We start from the raw sequence: 17,409 nt of genomic DNA on the forward strand, positions 1-17,409 counted from the left end.
TTCTGACTGTTATAAATGGTGTACAATGGTGAATAGCACTACAGGAGCTGCAGATGGCCAGGCAGGAGGTGGGGAAAGTCCAGGAGATGCTCAGGACCTCCCCACAGGAGAAGGGGCAACAGGAAGCCCCTCCTACTGATGCTGGTGACATATTAGAGAATGACAACGGTCCTGTCCAGCAAACTGAGGTGGGTTTATGTATGTTTTTGCCCCAAATCACTGAGACTGGGTCAGACTGCTTTCATTTCCCTAATTGCTAAGGTAAGGATTGGGGGTTAGAGGAATCTGATCCTCGATCTGTAATTAATGGCAATTTCAGCCATAAACATTGTTCAGTGTACAGTGAGCACTGAGCAGGCTTTGCTGTCCATAGGGGTGCAGTGACACAGAGCTGCCACTGGAGGGGGCCCAAGCTCGCCTGGAGGAGTTGAAGGAGAGTCTGTATAAAAGGGAAAGAGAGATTACTGAGCTCCTGGAGGCAGAGCAGACACCCATCCCACCTATCCCGGTGGCACAGCCCCCCTGTGCTGTCCTGCTCCGCATTGTCGTTGAGAAGGTGAGGTGTTTAAGTGGCTCGTTGAAACACATTGGAACACTGGAACTAAATGCTGAGACACCTAAACGATGCTTCACTGCAGGGTGCTTCACTGCTTCACTTGCCTTTTTGGAGCCCTAAGCGAAATTTGGTTATGTGGCCCCCCCACTTTGCGGGCAAAATATTTTAGTGTCAGAGAGAACATTTTTAAGTTTTAAAGTACATTTCCTGCAATTCAACACATTTTGCCATGGGTCTTAGAGAAAATGCTGCAGTTTTAAAGCAAGTTTTCTGCAATTCTACACATTTGCCATGGGTCAGAGAGAATATTTTCGTACCAGGTCGGTAATTTGGCCATGATTAATACAAGTTTAGATAGCTGGTAGACTAATTTACCAATCTGGACTAATTGAGTAACTCAGTGGCTGACATAGGAAAACTGCTGATGCACAACCACATTTCGAAATTGCACTTCTTGTATTCTACTATTCTCACTCTCAACTGAGTAAAAAATGTGCTTATGCCCAGGGCCGGCCCTGCCTAACTGAAATTGTTCTATTATTTCACAGCTATGAGTCTAATGATCAGTGAAGCACACCGTTCAAACAGTAAAAGAGCCACATTATTGAAATCATTTGTCTTAGGCCCATGATATCTGTAACGAAGTGAGCGAGGCGAGGCTCCTTGTTGACCACATGTTCGAGGAGAACCGTGTGGCCTTGGCCCAAGCAAGAGAAAAACTTGACCATATGTCACAGATGACCGCAGATGATAACAACATCAAAGAGGAGGTCAACTCTGCCCCAGAATGGTCAGTATACGAACTACAAAGCCATTTTCCTTCCCATTGAACATTTATTTGACTTACTGTAGCTTCCTTTTCTGCCATATAACTGGAGAGTCCCATCCTTCAGCTTTAGGTGGAATTTTACTTATTGAATCTTGGTCTGAGGGCATCTCTGCCTCGAGGGCAGATACAAATGTGATTGTGTTTAGGCAAGTAATCCTAATTGGTTAGGGAAAGGGTTGAGGCAAGGATTAGGGTTTAACCAAATATATGGACACGAAGGTAGGGTTGGGGGTTAAGGTTGGTGTTGAGGCTAGGGTTAGAGTTGAACCAGGATATGGACATGAAGCTAGGGGTTAAGGTTGGTGTTGAGGCTAGGGTTAGAGTTGAACCAGGATATGGACATGAAGCTAGGGATTAGGGTTAGGTTTGGGGCTAGGGTTAGAGTTGAACCAGGATATGGACATGAAGCTAGGGGTTAAGGTTGGTGTTGAGGCTAGGGTTAGAGTTGAACCAGGATATGGACATGAAGCTAGGGGTTAAGGTTGGTGTTGAGGCTAGGGTTAGAGTTGAACCAGGATATGGACATGAAGCTAGGGGTTAGGGTTAGGTTTGAGGCTAGGGTTAGAGTTGAACCAGGATATGGACATGAAGCTAGGGATTAGGGTTAGGTTTGAGGCTAGGGTTAGAGTTGAACCAGGATATGGACATGAAGCTAGGGATTAGGGTTAGGTTTGAGGCTAGGGTTAGAGTTGAACCAGGATATGGACATGAAGCTAGGGGTTAGGGTTAGGTTTGAGGCTAGGGTTAGAGTTGAACCAGGATATGGACATGAAGCTAGGGATTAGGGTTAGGTTTGAGGCTAGGGTTAGAGTTGAACCAGGATATGGACATGAAGCTAGGGATTAGGGTTAGGTTTGAGGCTAGGGTTAGAGTTGAACCAGGATATGGACATGAAGCTAGGGATTAGGGTTAGGTTTGAGGCTAGGGTTAGAGTTGAACCAGGATATGGACATGAAGCTAGGGGTTAGGGTTAGGTTTGAGGCTAGGGTTAGAGTTGAACCAGGATATGGACATGAAGCTAGGGATTAGGGTTAGGTTTGAGGCTAGGGTTAGAGTTGAACCAGGATATGGACATGAAGCTAGGGATTAGGGTTAGGTTTGAGGCTAGGGTTAGAGTTGAACCAGGATATGGACATGAAGCTAGGGATTAGGGTTAGGTTTGAGGCTAGGGTTAGAGTTGAACCAGGATATGGACATGAAGCTAGGGGTTAGGGTTAGGTTTGAGGCTAGGGTTAGAGTTGAACCAGGATATGGACATGAAGCTAGGGATTAGGGTTAGGTTTGAGGCTAGGGTTAGAGTTGAACCAGGATATGGACATGAAGCTAGGGATTAGGGTTAGGTTTGAGGCTAGGGTTAGAGTTGAACCAGGATATGGACATGAAGCTAGGGGTTAGGGTTAGGTTTGAGGCTAGGGTTAGAGTTGAACCAGGATATGGACATGAAGCTAGGGATTAGGGTTAGGTTTGAGGCTAGGGTTAGAGTTGAACCAGGATATGGACATGAAGCTAGGGGTTAGGGTTAGGTTTGAGGCTAGGGTTAGAGTTGAACCAGGATATGGACATGAAGCTAGGGGTTAGGGTTAGGTTTGAGGCTAGGGTTAGAGTTGAACCAGGATATGGACATGAAGCTAGGGGTTAGGGTTAGGTTTGAGGCTAGGGTTAGAGTTGAACCAGGATATGGACATGAAGCTAGGGTTTAGGGTTAGGTTTGAGGCTAGGGTTAGAGTTGAACCAGGATATGGACATGAAGCTAGGGGTTAGGGTTAGGTTTGAGGCTAGGGTTAGAGTTGAACCAGGATATGGACATGAAGCTAGGGGTTAGGGTTAGGTTTGAGGCTAGGGTTAGAGTTGAACCAGATAAGTACATGAAGCCAGGGTTAGGGTAAGGAGTTAAATGTCGAAAATGTATGGGATTGGTTAGGTTTAGGATTGGGCTAAGTGTTCGGGTGAGTTTCGAACCAGCTGCCTTTTGTATGGAAGCACTGAAGAGACCATAGAGACCCTATTTTACATAGTGCCCTTTTGATATGGGCCAAAAAAAATGATCACCCCTCTTGTTATTGCGTGAATAATGTTCTGTACCACAGGTTGGACTCTTCCGATGAGTATGCATCTAATGTGCTGTTGCTTCAAGAGACACTGAGGGAATGTGAGATTACCCAGATGGCTCTGGACTGTATCAGAGTCGGGGCCACGCCTTCACTCTCTGGTAATGTAATGTTGTGTGTTTGTGTGCGGGCATGCGCGTTGTTGCTACTATGTATGTTTACACATGTGTGTCTGTTTCTATTTGTGTGACTGAACATTGTAGTGGGATTGAGGATCTAAATTGCATTAAATGTTGTATTTTCCTGGATATGTGTTGTGTAATCACGTGACATGTACAGTGGGTATCATGAGTATCCACCACCTTGGATTTCTTCACATTTTATTGTGTTACAGTGTGATTAAAATGGATTCAATTTTCATTTGTTGCCAATGATCAACACAAAATACTTTAATGTCGAAGTGGAAAAACAATAAAAAAAATGTTTGAAAGAATAATGAACATACAACCTTGATTAGATAAGTATTCACCCCCTTGAATCAATACATGTTAGAAATCCCTTTGGCAGTGATTATAGCTGTGAGTCACCTTAACTAAGTCTCTAAGAGCTTTGCACATCTGGATTGTGCAATATTTGCCCATTTTTGTTTTCAAAATTCTTCAAGATCGGTCAAGGTGTTGGGAATCATGGCTAGACAGCAATTTTCAAGTTTTGTCATAGATTTTCAAGCAGATTTAAGTCAAAACTGTAACTTGGCCACTCAGGAACATTCACTGTCTTCTTGGTAAGCATCTCCAGTGTTTTAGGTTATTGTCCTGCTGAAAGGTGAATTCTTCTGTCACGTCCTGACCAGAAAAGGGGTCATTTTGTTATTGTAGTTGGTCAGGATGTGGCAGGGGTGTGTTTGTTGTGTGTGTTTCGTTTTTTTTTTGGGTTATGTTAATATATTTCTATGTTCGTTCTAGTTCTTATATTTCTATGTTTAGTTAATTGGGCTGACCTTCAATTGGAGGCAGCTGTTCCTCGTTGCCTCTAATTGAAGGTCCTATTTAGTAGGGGTGTTTTTCCATGGGTTTTGTGGGTAGTTGTTCCTTGTATAGTCAGGGACTGTTTTTCGTCGTTGTTTTTATTTTTGTTAAGTGTTCACGTTTATAAAAATTAAAGAAGAAGATGAGCACTGCACCCGCTGCACCTTGGTCCACTTTTTATGACGCACCTGACAGTACTACCCACCAAGAAAGGACCAAGCAGCAGAGGAAGGAGCAGCAGAGGAACTATATGGAGTCATGGACCTGGGAGGAGATCCTGGATGGGGCAGGACCTTGGCACCAGGCTGGGGAGTACCGGCGCCCTAAGGAGGAGCTGGAGGCAGCCAAGGCGGAGCGGCACCATTACGATGCGTTATACGCAGAGATTGGCAAGTGCGAGAGGCAGCACCAAAACATTTTGTGGGGGGGGCACACGGGTAGTATGGCTAAGTCAGGTCGTAGACATAAGCACGGGGAGCGACAGATCGAGAAAGCACCGAGCTATGCGGAAATGCCGCACTGTATTGCCCAGAAGCATTCAAAGGCTGGTGCAAACGGTGAAAGCTCCTCAGTATGGCCAGGCTATGGTGAGCACTCAGCCAAGAAGGGTTGTGCAGGCTGTTTGCTCCAGACCTCCAGTGCATCTCCAGGGTCCAGTTTACCCTGTTCCTGCTCCCCGCACTAGCCTTGAAGTGCGTGTCACCAGTCTGGCGCCTCCAAAGCCAGCCCCAAGCACCAGGCCTTTAGTGCGCTTGCCCAGTCCAGTACGTCCTGTTCCTGCTCCTTGCACTAGCCTTGTGGTGCGCGTACCTAGTCTGGCGCCTCCAAAGCCAGCCCCACGCACCAGGTCTTTAGTGCGCCTGCCAAGTCCAGTACGTCCTGTTCCTGCTCCTCGCACTAGCCCTGTGGTGCCCGTCCCTAGTCTGGCACCTCCAAAGCCAGCCCCACGCACCAGGCCTTTAGTGCGCAGTCCCCGTCTAGAGCTTCCGGCAACAGTGCCCCGTCTAGAGCTTCCGGCAACAGTGCCCCGTCTAGAGCTTCCGGCGACAGTGCCCAGTCTAGAGCTTCCAGCGATAGTGCCCCGTCCAGTGCTTCCGGCGACGTCCCACAGTCCGGAACCGACAGAGGCGGCCCTACAGTCCGGAACCGGCAGTGGCGGCCCTACAGTCCGGAACCGGCAGAGGCGGCCCTACAGAACCGGCAGAGGCGGCCCTACAGTCCGGAACCGGCAGAGGCGGCCCTACAGTCCGGAACCGGCAGAGGCGGCCCTACAGTCCGGAACCGGCAGAGGCGGCCCTACAGTCCGGAACCGGCAGAGGCGGCCCTCCAGTCCGGAACCGGCAGAGGCGGCCCTCCAGTCCGGAACCGGCAGAGGCGGCCCTCCAGTCCGGAACCGGCAGAGGCGGCCCTCCAGTCCGGAACCGGCAGAGGCGGCCCTCCAGTCCGGAACCGGCAGAAGCGGCCCTCCAGTCCGAGGTCTCCAGCGACGCGCCTCAGCCCGAGGTCTCCAGCGACGCGCCTCAGCCCGAGGTCTCCAGCGACGCGCCTTAGCCCTGAGCCTTCAGCGGGGGTGGACAGGTTAGGTTGGGGACTAGGGACAGAACCAGAGCCACCTCCGTAGGGGGGAGTATTGGGGAAGGGGGGGTGTTTGCACAGGAACCGTCGGTGACGTGGCCACCCTCCCTTCCCTCCCTGTAGTTTTGGGGTTTTTGTCGTGGGGTTTTTATTTGTGTCATATGGTTAAGGTGCATTTGGTGTCTGCACCTTTGGGGGGGGTACTGTCATGTCCTGACCAGAAAAGGGGTAATTTTGTTATTGTAGTTAGTCAGGACGTGGCAGGAGTGTGTTTATTTTTGTGTTTCGTTTTTTGGGGGGTTATGTTCTATGTTAATATATTTCTATGTTCGTTCTAGTTCTTAAATTTCTATGTTTAGTTAATTGGGCTGACCTTCAATTGGAGGCAGCTGTTCCTCGTTGCCTCTAATTGAAAGTCCTATTTAGTAGGGGTGTTTTTCCATGGGTTTTGTGGGTAGTTGTTCCTTGTATAGTCAGAGCACCTTACAGGACTGTTTTTCGTTGTTGTTTATTATTTTTGTTAAGTGTTCACGTTTATAAAAATAAAAGAAGATGAGCACTGCACCCGCTGCACCTTGGTCCACTTTTTATGACATCCTCTCCTCGTGTTTGGTGTAAAGCAGACTGAAGCAAGTTTTCCTCTAGGATTTTTATCCAGAAAAACTGTCCAGTCTTTTCCAATATCAAGCATACCCATACCATGATACAGCCACCACCATGCTTGCAAATAAGGAGGCAGTTACTCAGTGATGTGTTGTGTTGGATTTGCCCCAAACATAAGGCTTTGGATATAGGCTAAAAAGTCTATTATTTTGCAGTGTTTTTTGTTGTTGTTCCAGTATTACTTTAGTGCCTTGTTGCAAACAGTATCCGTTTAGGAATATTCTGTATGTTGTTATTCTTCTTTTCACATATTTAGGTCATTAGTGTGAAGTCACTACAATGTTGTTGATCCATCCTTAGTTTTCTCCCATCACAGCCACTGAAGCTCAGTTCAGAAGGACAACTGTATCTTTGATGTGTCTGGATGGTTTAATACATCATACACATAATTATAATTATAGCATAATTATAAACTTGACACTGCTTAAAGAGATATTTAACGTCTGATTTGTTATTGATATCCATCTACCAATCACTGCCCTTTTTTTATAAGGCTTTCGAAAAGCTCCCTGGTCTTTGTAGTTGAATCTGTGCTTGTAATTCAACACTTGACTGAGGGACCTTACAGATGTATGTACATAGGAAACATGTCAACCCATATTATTTCACACATAGTGAGTCCATGTAACTAATTTACATGATTTGTTTAGCCACATTGTATTGCTGAACTAATTTATCCTTGCCTAAACAAAGGGAGTGAATAAGCAACAACTATATTATATGTATTGCATTTTTATGTATTTGTAAAAAAATTGAATTTTCTTATCACTTTGACATTGTGGAGTATTTCCAGTATTATTGTCTATCAGTGGTCCCCTAACTTTTTATAGTCCCGTACCCCTTCAAACATTCAACCTCCAGCTGCATACCCCCTCTAGCACCAGGGTCAGCGCACTCTCAAATGTTGTTTTTTGCCATCATTGTAAGCCTGCCACACACTATACGATACATTTATTAAACATAAGAATGAGTGTGAGTTTGTCACAACCCGGCTCGTGGTAAGTGACAAAGAGCTCTTATAGGACCAGGGCACAAATAATATAATTGTCACGCCTGTCTGAATGAGCGGACCAAAATGCAGTGTCGGTTTCGTTCCACATATTTATTAGTTAGTGAAACTTACTGCAATAACAAAGATAAACTTACTGACAAAACAAACCGTGACGCAGGAGGAACAAACACACTCATAAAATATAATCACCCACAAAACAGGAAGAGAAAAACCCCTACTTAAATAGGATCTCTAATCAAAGGCAATGAGGATCAGCTGCCTCCAATTAGAGATCAACCCCAAACAATCCCAACATAGAAATAGAAAACATAGAACAACAGAAAACACCCCCTGTCACGCCCTGCCCTACTATAGAAAATGACATCTTACTAGAGTCAGGACGTGACAGTACCCCCCCCCCCCCCCCAAAAGGTGCAGACTCCGAATGCAAACAAAAAAAACAATAAAACACAAAGGGAGGGTAGGGTGGGAGACTGTCTATGGTGCCGGCTCTGGTTCCGGGCAGTACCCCCACCGCCCGCTGATCCCCCCGCTTCTGTGTATCTGGAGGAACCAGATCACGGACCGCCAACCACCACTGAAGACTCTGGGCTAAAGGCCGCCGCTGAAGGCTCCGGGCTGAGGAGCGTCGATGGAGGCTCCGGCCTGAGGAGCGTCGCTGGAGGCTCCGGGCTGAGGAGCGTCGCTGGAGGCCTGATGCGTGGGACTGGCATAGGAGGCGCCAGACTAGTAACACGCACCTCAGGGCGATTGTGGGGAGCAGGAACAGGACACCCCGGACTGGGCAGGCGCACTGGAGGCCTGATGCGTGGAGCTGGCATAGGAGGCGCCAGACTAGTAACACGCACCTCAGGGCGAGTGCGGGGAGCAGGCACAGGACGTACTGGGCTATGGTGGCGCACTGGAGGGAGAGTGCGAGGAGCAGGAATCGGTCTCACCGGACTGGGGAGACGCACTAAGGGCCGAGTGCTCACAGCAGGCACTGGCTGTACCGGGTTATGGATGCGCACTGAAAGGAGAGTGTGAGGAGCAGGCACAGGACGTACTGGACTATGGATGCGCACTGGAGGCCTGGAGCGTATGGCTTGCACAACCCGCCCTGGCTGGATGCTCACCTCAGCTCGAAAACTGCAGGGTGCGGGCACAGATTGCACCGGCCTGTGAATGAGCCCTGACGACACAGTGCGCATCACCGCACAACACGGTGCCTGCCCCGTCACTTGCTCCCCACAGTAAGCACGGGACGTTGGCTCAGGACTCCACCCTGACTCTGCCCAACTCCCCGTGTGCCCCCCCCAAAAAATGTTTTGGGGGCTGCCTCTAGCACTTGCCTCTGGGTGGATATAGCGCCTCATAGTATCGCCGCTCTTCCTTCGCTGCCTCAAGTTCCTCCTTCGGTCGGCGATACTCCCCAGCCTGCCTCCAGGGTCCTTTTCCATCCAGGATTTCTTTCCAAGTCCGTTTCTCCTGCTGCTCCATCCCACACTGATTGGTCCTTTGGTGGTGGGTGATTCTGTCACGCCTGTCTGAATGAGCGGACCAAAATGCAGCGTCGGTTTCGTTCCACATATTTATTAGTTAGTGAAACTGAATGCAATAACAAAGATAAACTTACTGACAAAACAACAAACCGTGACGCAGGAGGAACAAACACACTCACAAAATATAATCACCCACGAAACAGGAAGAGAAAAACCCCTACTTAACAAAGTTAACCATTTTCACTGTAGTGTCCAAAACGTCTTTCAAGCTGTCAGGCATTCCCTTGGCAGCAAGAGCCTATCAGTGGATGCTGCAGTGTACCCAAGTGGCTACGGGAGCAACGGCTTGCACGCGCATTACCACTCCACTATGTCTCCCTGTCATGGCTTTTGCACCATCAGTACAGATACCAACATGAGCAGCAGTTAAGTTTGGCTACATACGGACCGTTAGTGGAATTCCTGCGAGAGAGTAACGGTTAATGTGATTGGATGTTAATTATTTGACTAGGCTACCTGTATTTGACATTGTGTTGTTATTTCACTGAACACCTGATGGTTTCATTTTATTTTTGGCAGTGAAACAAGGCAACTTAGGCGGGGAAAAAAACTCACCCAAATGTATAGCCCCGTTGGAAAATATAAATGGACTGTTTGAAAATGTGAAGAAAAAATTGTTGAATTTTTTTTGTTGAAAAACAAATAAAAAATGTATTTGGTGTATCCCCGACGGCATTGCGCATACCGTATCCCAGTTTGGGAATACCTGGTCCAGATCAATGACAAAAAAATCACAATTAAATAAATCCCACTTTATAATGTATTTATTTTTTTACTCAACGGGAGGTGAATACTTATGATACCCACTGTCAACTGCATATCTTTCATTAGTTTGATGCACTACAGCAGGGTTGGGGTCAATTTGAATAGAAGCCAGTCAATTCAGGAAGTAATCTGAAATTCCAATTCAATAAATTGAAGAAAAAAAAGCCTTTTATTCTCAGTAGCTATGTTTCCATTAACTTGTCCAGTGATTGTTTTTGTCGACATTTAGACAGTTTGCATAGAAAATATATTTGACAATTGCCTGCTGTGGTGCGTTTCCATTTAACTATCTTGTGCCGATAAAAACAGCTGGACGTAAGCATCACACCTTAAAACCCACATTTTTACACAAAAACCTAGTTTATAATAGAAATTGGTTGAAGTGTTTCCATTACCCATTTAGGCAAATTGCGCGTTAAATAATTGGCGACCGCCTGTATGCCCTCCCACCTATCTGTTTCATGTCTCAGGTAGCCCGCAAAAGCCAGCATGGATAGAATGCAGGAATTAACTAATATATGCCATATTCTAATAATTCTCATGTGCCAACATATCTCCACAGTCTGTGCCATGACGAAACTTGTAATTGGATGGTGAAACTTGCATCCAGCCAACCTGAAAAGCAAGTCGAAGCAATTCAGCCATTCTTGAAAGTCAGGACGAGAATCCTGCAAAGAAACATTATAGTTGGAAAATAGATTTAGCAGGCAGTTGGCATTTAGAATTAAATCTATATTTGCTATTTCCATTACACGTCACAAAGATTTTTGGGGTGACATTGCTTTTGTCGCATAAACCTGGATTAATGGAAACCTGCCTATAGACTTCTTCAATTCAACTTGACCCCAACCCTGCACTACAGTACCCATACTGTGCTTTCCTCTCCACTCTCTCAGACTGTGACACAACTCCAGAGTTGGATGAGATTTTGGGGAAAGGCGAGGGAATGAAAAGCGTTGGCCAGCAACTTTTATTGCTGCAAGACCAGGTGAGATGTCCAAACAGGGACCTGGATGTGGTGTGACTAACTAGCCTATAGCTAGCTAGCTAAGACATGAAGTAGAACCTTCAATGCTAAGGGCCTTGGCAGGACAACCATGTTTGTAGGGGATGTTTTCAGAGGGGTTCTCATCCCCTCTACTCTTGGTGGTCTTACTGTTTGCAGTCTCAGTGTTACTGTCTCATCTATCCCCTGTTGGCAGCTGAAACAAGTGAGAGAGGAGAATAGGAAGGTCGTAGAGAACTACACTTCAGAGAGGACCATGAGAAAGAAGTACTACAACATGGTGGAGGACATGAAAGGTAGTTATCTATCTATGTAATTGACTAGGTTTGAACGCGGGTCTTCTGCATGCCACAAGACTATTTTAGCTGAGCTAGCATAGGTGTAAGTTCAGTACTGTACAGTTTGGGGTCAGTGGCGTCGCTTGACCTTTGCAGTGGTTTTGTCGTGTGGTGCAGGTAAAATTCGGGTGTTCTGTCGGATACGGCCCATGAGCCGCACCGAGGCAGCTCAGGGAGGGGCCATCGCCGTGGGGCGTCTGGACGATTACTCTGTTACCGTGGAAACCTCAAGGGGGCCGAGAGAGTTCCAGTTCGACTGGGTATTCGGTGGCGAGAGCTCCCAGGAAGATGTGTTCCAAGACACCAACAGGTGATGCTGCCAATCTTAACATCCTTTTATTGGCTCAAATGGTTCATTTTGATTTGATTTGGGAAGCAGAAATGTTCATATCTGAACCAAAAGAGACAGGAAAGGAGGTATCCTCCCCTTTCAAAACTGCTGCCAAAGCCCATCCTTAGACCCTATTACCCCTATGTCAGATTCAATAAGTCTGTCACGAAATACAGTACAGAGCACTGTGATTGGTTTGGTGGAGGTGGGGGAACTGGAAATGTATTCAAAGGTCTTTTGTAAATGTAGAGTTTTGTGCTTATTGTACGCACCGTTGTAACTAAACTAGGGTTGCAAAGGGAGGCTATATTACTGGAAACTTTCAAAGTTTACCAGTAAACTACCAGAATTTTGGTATCCTTCTTTTTGTGAACAATTATTTATTATTTTTTCTTGCATGTCTTAGACAATTACAGTTTCAAGATATTAATATGTACAGTTCAATAGGGGGTAAATCTATCATAAATTATCTAGTGGCCCTTTTGAGTACTTCCAGATTATTACAGGTGTCTGTAATTATCTCTGGCCCTCTCTCTGGCCTTATCACATGTAAAATATATGAAATAATTATAAAAGATGTTTTAAAATAAAAAACTATAATGACAAAGCTGAAAAACATTATCCTAAATACAAACCATTAATTGGCAAGTGAATGCCATTGGTGAATGCCATTGGTGTTTAATATGAGGGTTTCAGCATGAAATATCCTTTATATTATTATTTTTGAAACATTTATTTTACTATATCTATATGTATATATTGTAAATGTTTTGCCATCAAACTGGTGAATAGTTGAATGAGTTGCAGAGGTAATTGAAAATAGTGCGATTGTTGATTAGATGCTTTTTTCATTAATTAGGCTATTTCCTCTTGAACCACATGGTCTGTCTACTAGAAACTCATGGATAATATAAACACAGATATACAAAAAGGAATACTATACAGTGCAGTATTAAGGCCCCTTCCCTTTTTCCACATTTTGTTACGTTACAGCTCTATTCGAAAATTGATTAAATAAAGAAATCATCATCAATCTACACACAATACCCCATAATTACAAAGTGAAAACATGTTTTTAGAACGTTTTGCGAATGTATGTATTATTTTATTTACATAAGTAACATTTTTATTTACATAATACTTATTTACGTATTTACATAAGTATTCAGACCCTTTGCAATGAGACTCGAAATTGAGCTCAGGTGCATCCTGTTTCCATTGATCATCCTTGAGATGTTTCTACAACTTGATTGGAGTCCACCTGTGTTAAATTCAATTGATTGGACATGATTTGGAAAGGCAACCTGTCTATATAAGGTACTACAGTTGACAGTGCATGTCAGAACAAAAACCAAACTATGAGGTCGAAGGAATTGTCCGTAGATCGCTGAGACAGGATTGTGTCGAGGCACAGATCTGGGGAAGAGTATCAAAACATTTCTGCAGCATTGAAGGTCCCCAAGAACACAGTGGCCTCCATCATTCTTAAATGGAAGAAGTTTGGAACCACCAAGACTTTTTCTAGAGCTGGCCGCCCGGCCAAACTGAGCAATCGGGGAGAAGGGCCTTGGTCAGGGAGGTGACCAAGAAGTTGATGGTCACTCTGACACAGCTCTAGAGTTCCTCTGTGGAGATGGGATAACCTTCCAGAAGGACAACCATCTCTGCAGCACTCCACCAATCAGGGGTTTATGGTAGAGTGGCCAAACGGAAGCTACTTCTCAGTCTAAGGCACATGACAGGCACCTAAACATTCTCAGATTATGAGGAACAAGATTCTCTGGTCTGATGAAACCAAGATTGAACTCTTTGGCCTGAATGCCAAGCATCATGTCTGGAGGAAACCTGGCACCATCTCTACGGTGAAGCATGGTGATGGCAGCATCATGCAGCGGGGATAATGTTCAGTGGGGGACTGGGAGACTAGTCAGGATCGAGGGAAATATTTGCTCAGTTTGGCCGGGCCGCCAGCTCTAGGAAGATTCTTAGTGGTTCCAAACGTATTCCATTTAAGAATGATGGAGGCCACTGTTTTCTTGGGAACCTTCAATGCTGAAGACATTTTTTGGTACTCTTCCCCAGATCTGTGCCTTGACACAATCCTGTCTCGGAACTCTATAGACAATTCCTTCGACCTAATGACTTGCTTTTTGCTCTGACATACACTGTCAACTGTGGAACCTTATATAGACAGGTGTGGGCCTTTCCAAAGCATATCCAATCAATTGGATTTACCACAGGTGGACTCCAATCAAGTTGTAGAAACATATCAAGGATGATCAATGGAAACAGGATGAACGTGAGCTCAATTTCGAGTCTCATAGCAAAGGGACTAAATACTTATGTAAATAAGGTATTTCTGTTTTTTATTTTTAATACATTTGCAAAAATGTCAACAAACCAGTTTTTGCCTTGTCATTGTGGCATTGTGTGTAGATTGATGAGGAATTTAGTTTATTTTATCCATTTTAGAATAAGCTTGTAACTTAACAAAATGTGGAAAAAGTCAAGGGGTCTGAATACTTTCCGAAGGCACTGTAAAAACATTTTTGACTGCACAGGGCCTTTAAGAATCCCTGTTTGAACTAGTCTCTTTTCCAGGCTGATCCAGTCAGCCATCGACGGCTTCAACGTGTGTATCTTTGCGTACGGTCAGACAGGCTCCGGAAAGACCTTCACCATGGTGGGTGACAGAGACCAGAGAAGCCCAGGCATCATGCCTAGAGCGTTCAATGCCGTATTTGACATCCTCCAGGAGAATGCCACCAAGTTTGACTTCAAGGTGAGGGCTGCGAAGTCTTTCTGAGCGATGAGAAACAATGTCCTATTGTATATCAGCAACAAGAAGCAAATATACTTTATAGTAAACATAAAATGACTCTCCTCTCCTCCATCCTGTCCTTTTTGCTCCTCTCATCTCTCCTTTCCTCTCGTCTCTTCTCTGTGTTACTCTCTTCCTAGGTCTCGGTCTATATGTTGGAACTGTACAATGACCGGCTCCAGGACCTCTTTGTGAGCGGGGCCGAGGCCCAGAGCAGGCGGGTGGAGATTAAGAGAAACAGAAAGGGGCTTGTGTTTGCCCAGGGAGCAGAGACAAAGGAGGCCTCCAGCGCCGGGGAGCTCTTTGCCATGTTTCAGCAGGCTTGCGCCAACCGCCATAACGCAGCCACCAGTACGCCCTAACGCCCGCTCCACACTTCAAACGCGCCCTGTTAAATGGTTTTGATTTATTGGTTTAGTCACAGTCAGATTGAGTGGATGGTAGGTACATCATTACAGAACTGGGCTCAGAGAGAGAGAGAGCTGCTAAGCAAGGCATATGTAAGAGGAGATAGGGTCTTAACAGAATCACTGGCTCTTTTATTTACTTCAGGGGTTAATGTGACAACCATGATACCATACTTCACAATTCTACCTCATGTCATAATGCTGTTCCTCTGACAAAATATGATACAATCAGAAAATAGGAATAAAGTAAACAGGAAATAAATCTATATACAGACATTTAAAACTATTTTAGGAGTGTTGATATAAAAAGGCTTACTTCTTTTCCTCTGTGTGGTTGATGCAGAGATGAACATGGAGAGCTCTCGTTCCCACCTGATCATTGGGATCATGGTGGAGAGCAGGAATCTGACCAATGGGAGTGTGAGCTTTGGGAAGTTGAGTCTGGTGGATCTGGCAGGGAGCGAGAGAGCAGCAAAGACTGGGGCAAAAGACGACCAGCTCAAGGTTATTAGGTTACCCTGTTAGAATTCAGGCATAAAGCTTTATATATTACAGTCATTTATGTGGGCGGGCTGTTTACAACTATCAGTTTGCATTTTTTGCCCATGGATATCATTGTTGAATAGTCCTCCTGAATAGTTTCTCTCTCTCTCTCTCTGTCTGTCAATTCAATTTGCTTTATTGGCATGACGTAACAATGTACATATTGCCAAAGCTTACTTTGGATATTTACAATATGAAAATAATAAGGATCAAAATTGTCAACGGGACAACAGTAACAATGATAACCAAGGCTTTCTCTGTCTCTTTCTCTCTCACTTCCTCCTCTTTCTATAGGAGGCTAACTCTATTAACAAGTCTCTGAGTGCTCTGGGAGATGTGATCTCTGCCCTGTCCTCGGACCTGCCACATATCCCCTACAGGAACAGCAAGCTCACCCAGATCATGCAGGACTCGCTGGGCGGCAACGCCAAGACGCTCATGGTCGTCAACGTCTCGCCTTCCGACTGCAACCTGGACGAGACGCTCACCTCCCTTATGTGAGAGAGTTTTCCCATCACACATACCCCATAAAACACACAACTCAAACACCTAAACACCCGGCCCCCCACCGACAAACACTTCTAACAAACTCTGCTATAAGAAGAGAAACTCATGTCCAATTGACCCATGCCGATAGTAAAAAAATGCTGAAATCACATCCCTCCAGGCTCCCTGTAGTACTAAGCCCCCAAGATGCACCCTCCAAAATGGCACCCTTGTGCACTACAGGGAACTGGGTGCCATTTCAAAGTGGCCCTTGCTTGGGTTGTTCTTGTTTGTGTGTAACGTACCATGTATGTGACATGTACCATCTCTGTAACACGTATGTAAATCGTACAATATTTTAACACGTACCGTTTCTGTAACACATACCATCTCTCCGTTTCATACTATTTATTCTCTAGTTATGCCACTCGAGTGAAGACCATAACCAACACTGCACAAAGAAACCTGGAGAGTAAAGAGATAGCCCAGCTCAAAGAGGTAAGGTTCATTTTCTTCACACTACCCTGCCTTTTTTTCAGAATGAACTAAAACTCCTCTTCTCGAGGATGTGATGTCTGGGATATAAATTGACTAATGGCCCAAGACGACTATCATACAGAGCAATATATTGGCAAACCGAGGAACCTGAGGCATGCCATTGTAACACATGGGATATGATCCTGGGTCTAACGAGGGGGAAACCAACGTCTTGACCATTAGACCAAGAGGAAATTCCCTCTTGGCCCAAGGGCCGACACGGATTTTGAAGTCACAGAAGGAGCTGCCCATCACGTGGCCATGAGCAACCATGGCCTACTCATGTCCACTACACCATCACACATGCACACACATGCATACACACACACCAGTTTTAATCTGACAATGATGAATTCTCTGTCAAAACAAATGTACAGAGTACAAGCCCCACTCATGACCCTTCTCTCTCGTTTACTCCTTTCTTTCTCTATTTCTGGCAGGTGATCATTAAGTTGAGGTCAGGACAGCCAGTGGAGGATGAGGAGGTCTAATTCCAGGCTGTGGGAATTGGATCTACTGTGCCTTCAGAAAGTATTCATACCCCATGATTTATTCCACATTTTGTTGTTACAGCCTGAGTTCAAAATGTATTAAATAGATATTTTTTATCTCAGACATCTACACACAATACACATAATGACAAGGTAAAAACATGTTTTTAAACATTTTTTGAAATGTATTGAAAATTAAATACAGAAATATCTAAATTACATAAGTATTCACACTCCTGAGTCAATACATGCTCGAATCACCTTTGGCAGTGATTACAGCTGTGAGTCTTTCTGGGTAGGTCTCTAAGAGCTTTGCACACCTGGATTGTACAATATTTGAACATTATTCTTTAAAAAACTCTATAAGCTCTGTCAAGTTGGTTGTTGATCATTACTAGGCAGCCATTTTCAAGTCTTGCCATAGAATTTCAA

At 45.1% G+C, this 17,409-nt stretch overlaps 1 protein-coding gene across 1 annotated transcript; it reads left to right on the forward strand.

The window, feature by feature from the left end:
- Positions 1–34: 34 nt before the first annotated feature.
- On the forward strand, positions 35–17,059 carry kifl (kinesin family-like). Its single transcript, XM_029762342.1, has 13 exons — positions 35–188; positions 374–556; positions 1,180–1,346; positions 3,473–3,594; positions 10,914–11,005; positions 11,220–11,319; positions 11,479–11,671; positions 14,294–14,474; positions 14,654–14,864; positions 15,264–15,424; positions 15,758–15,960; positions 16,369–16,447; positions 16,927–17,059. The coding sequence occupies exons 1-13, from the start codon at positions 54–56 to the stop codon at positions 16,975–16,977; spliced, it is 1,878 nt and encodes a 625-aa protein (XP_029618202.1). The 5' UTR covers positions 35–53; the 3' UTR covers positions 16,978–17,059.
- Positions 17,060–17,409: the final 350 nt, after the last annotated feature.

This window comes from Salmo trutta, chromosome 9 (assembly GCF_901001165.1).
Source record: "Salmo trutta chromosome 9, fSalTru1.1, whole genome shotgun sequence".
In the NCBI taxonomy this organism is placed as follows: domain Eukaryota; kingdom Metazoa; phylum Chordata; class Actinopteri; order Salmoniformes; family Salmonidae; genus Salmo; species Salmo trutta.

What these genes read in the sequence shown, in the direction of transcription:
- kifl (XM_029762342.1), top strand. Translation starts at nt 54, where the DNA reads ATGGCCAGGCAGGAGGTGGGGAAAGTCCAGGAGATGCTCAGGACCTCC. An exon ending in TTTTATTGCTGCAAGACCAG is followed by an intron (nt 11,006 to 11,219) that starts GTGAGATGTCCA and finishes CCCTGTTGGCAG; the next exon opens with CTGAAACAAGTGAGAGAGGA. An exon ending in CATGGTGGAGGACATGAAAG is followed by an intron (nt 11,320 to 11,478) that starts GTAGTTATCTAT and finishes CGTGTGGTGCAG; the next exon opens with GTAAAATTCGGGTGTTCTGT.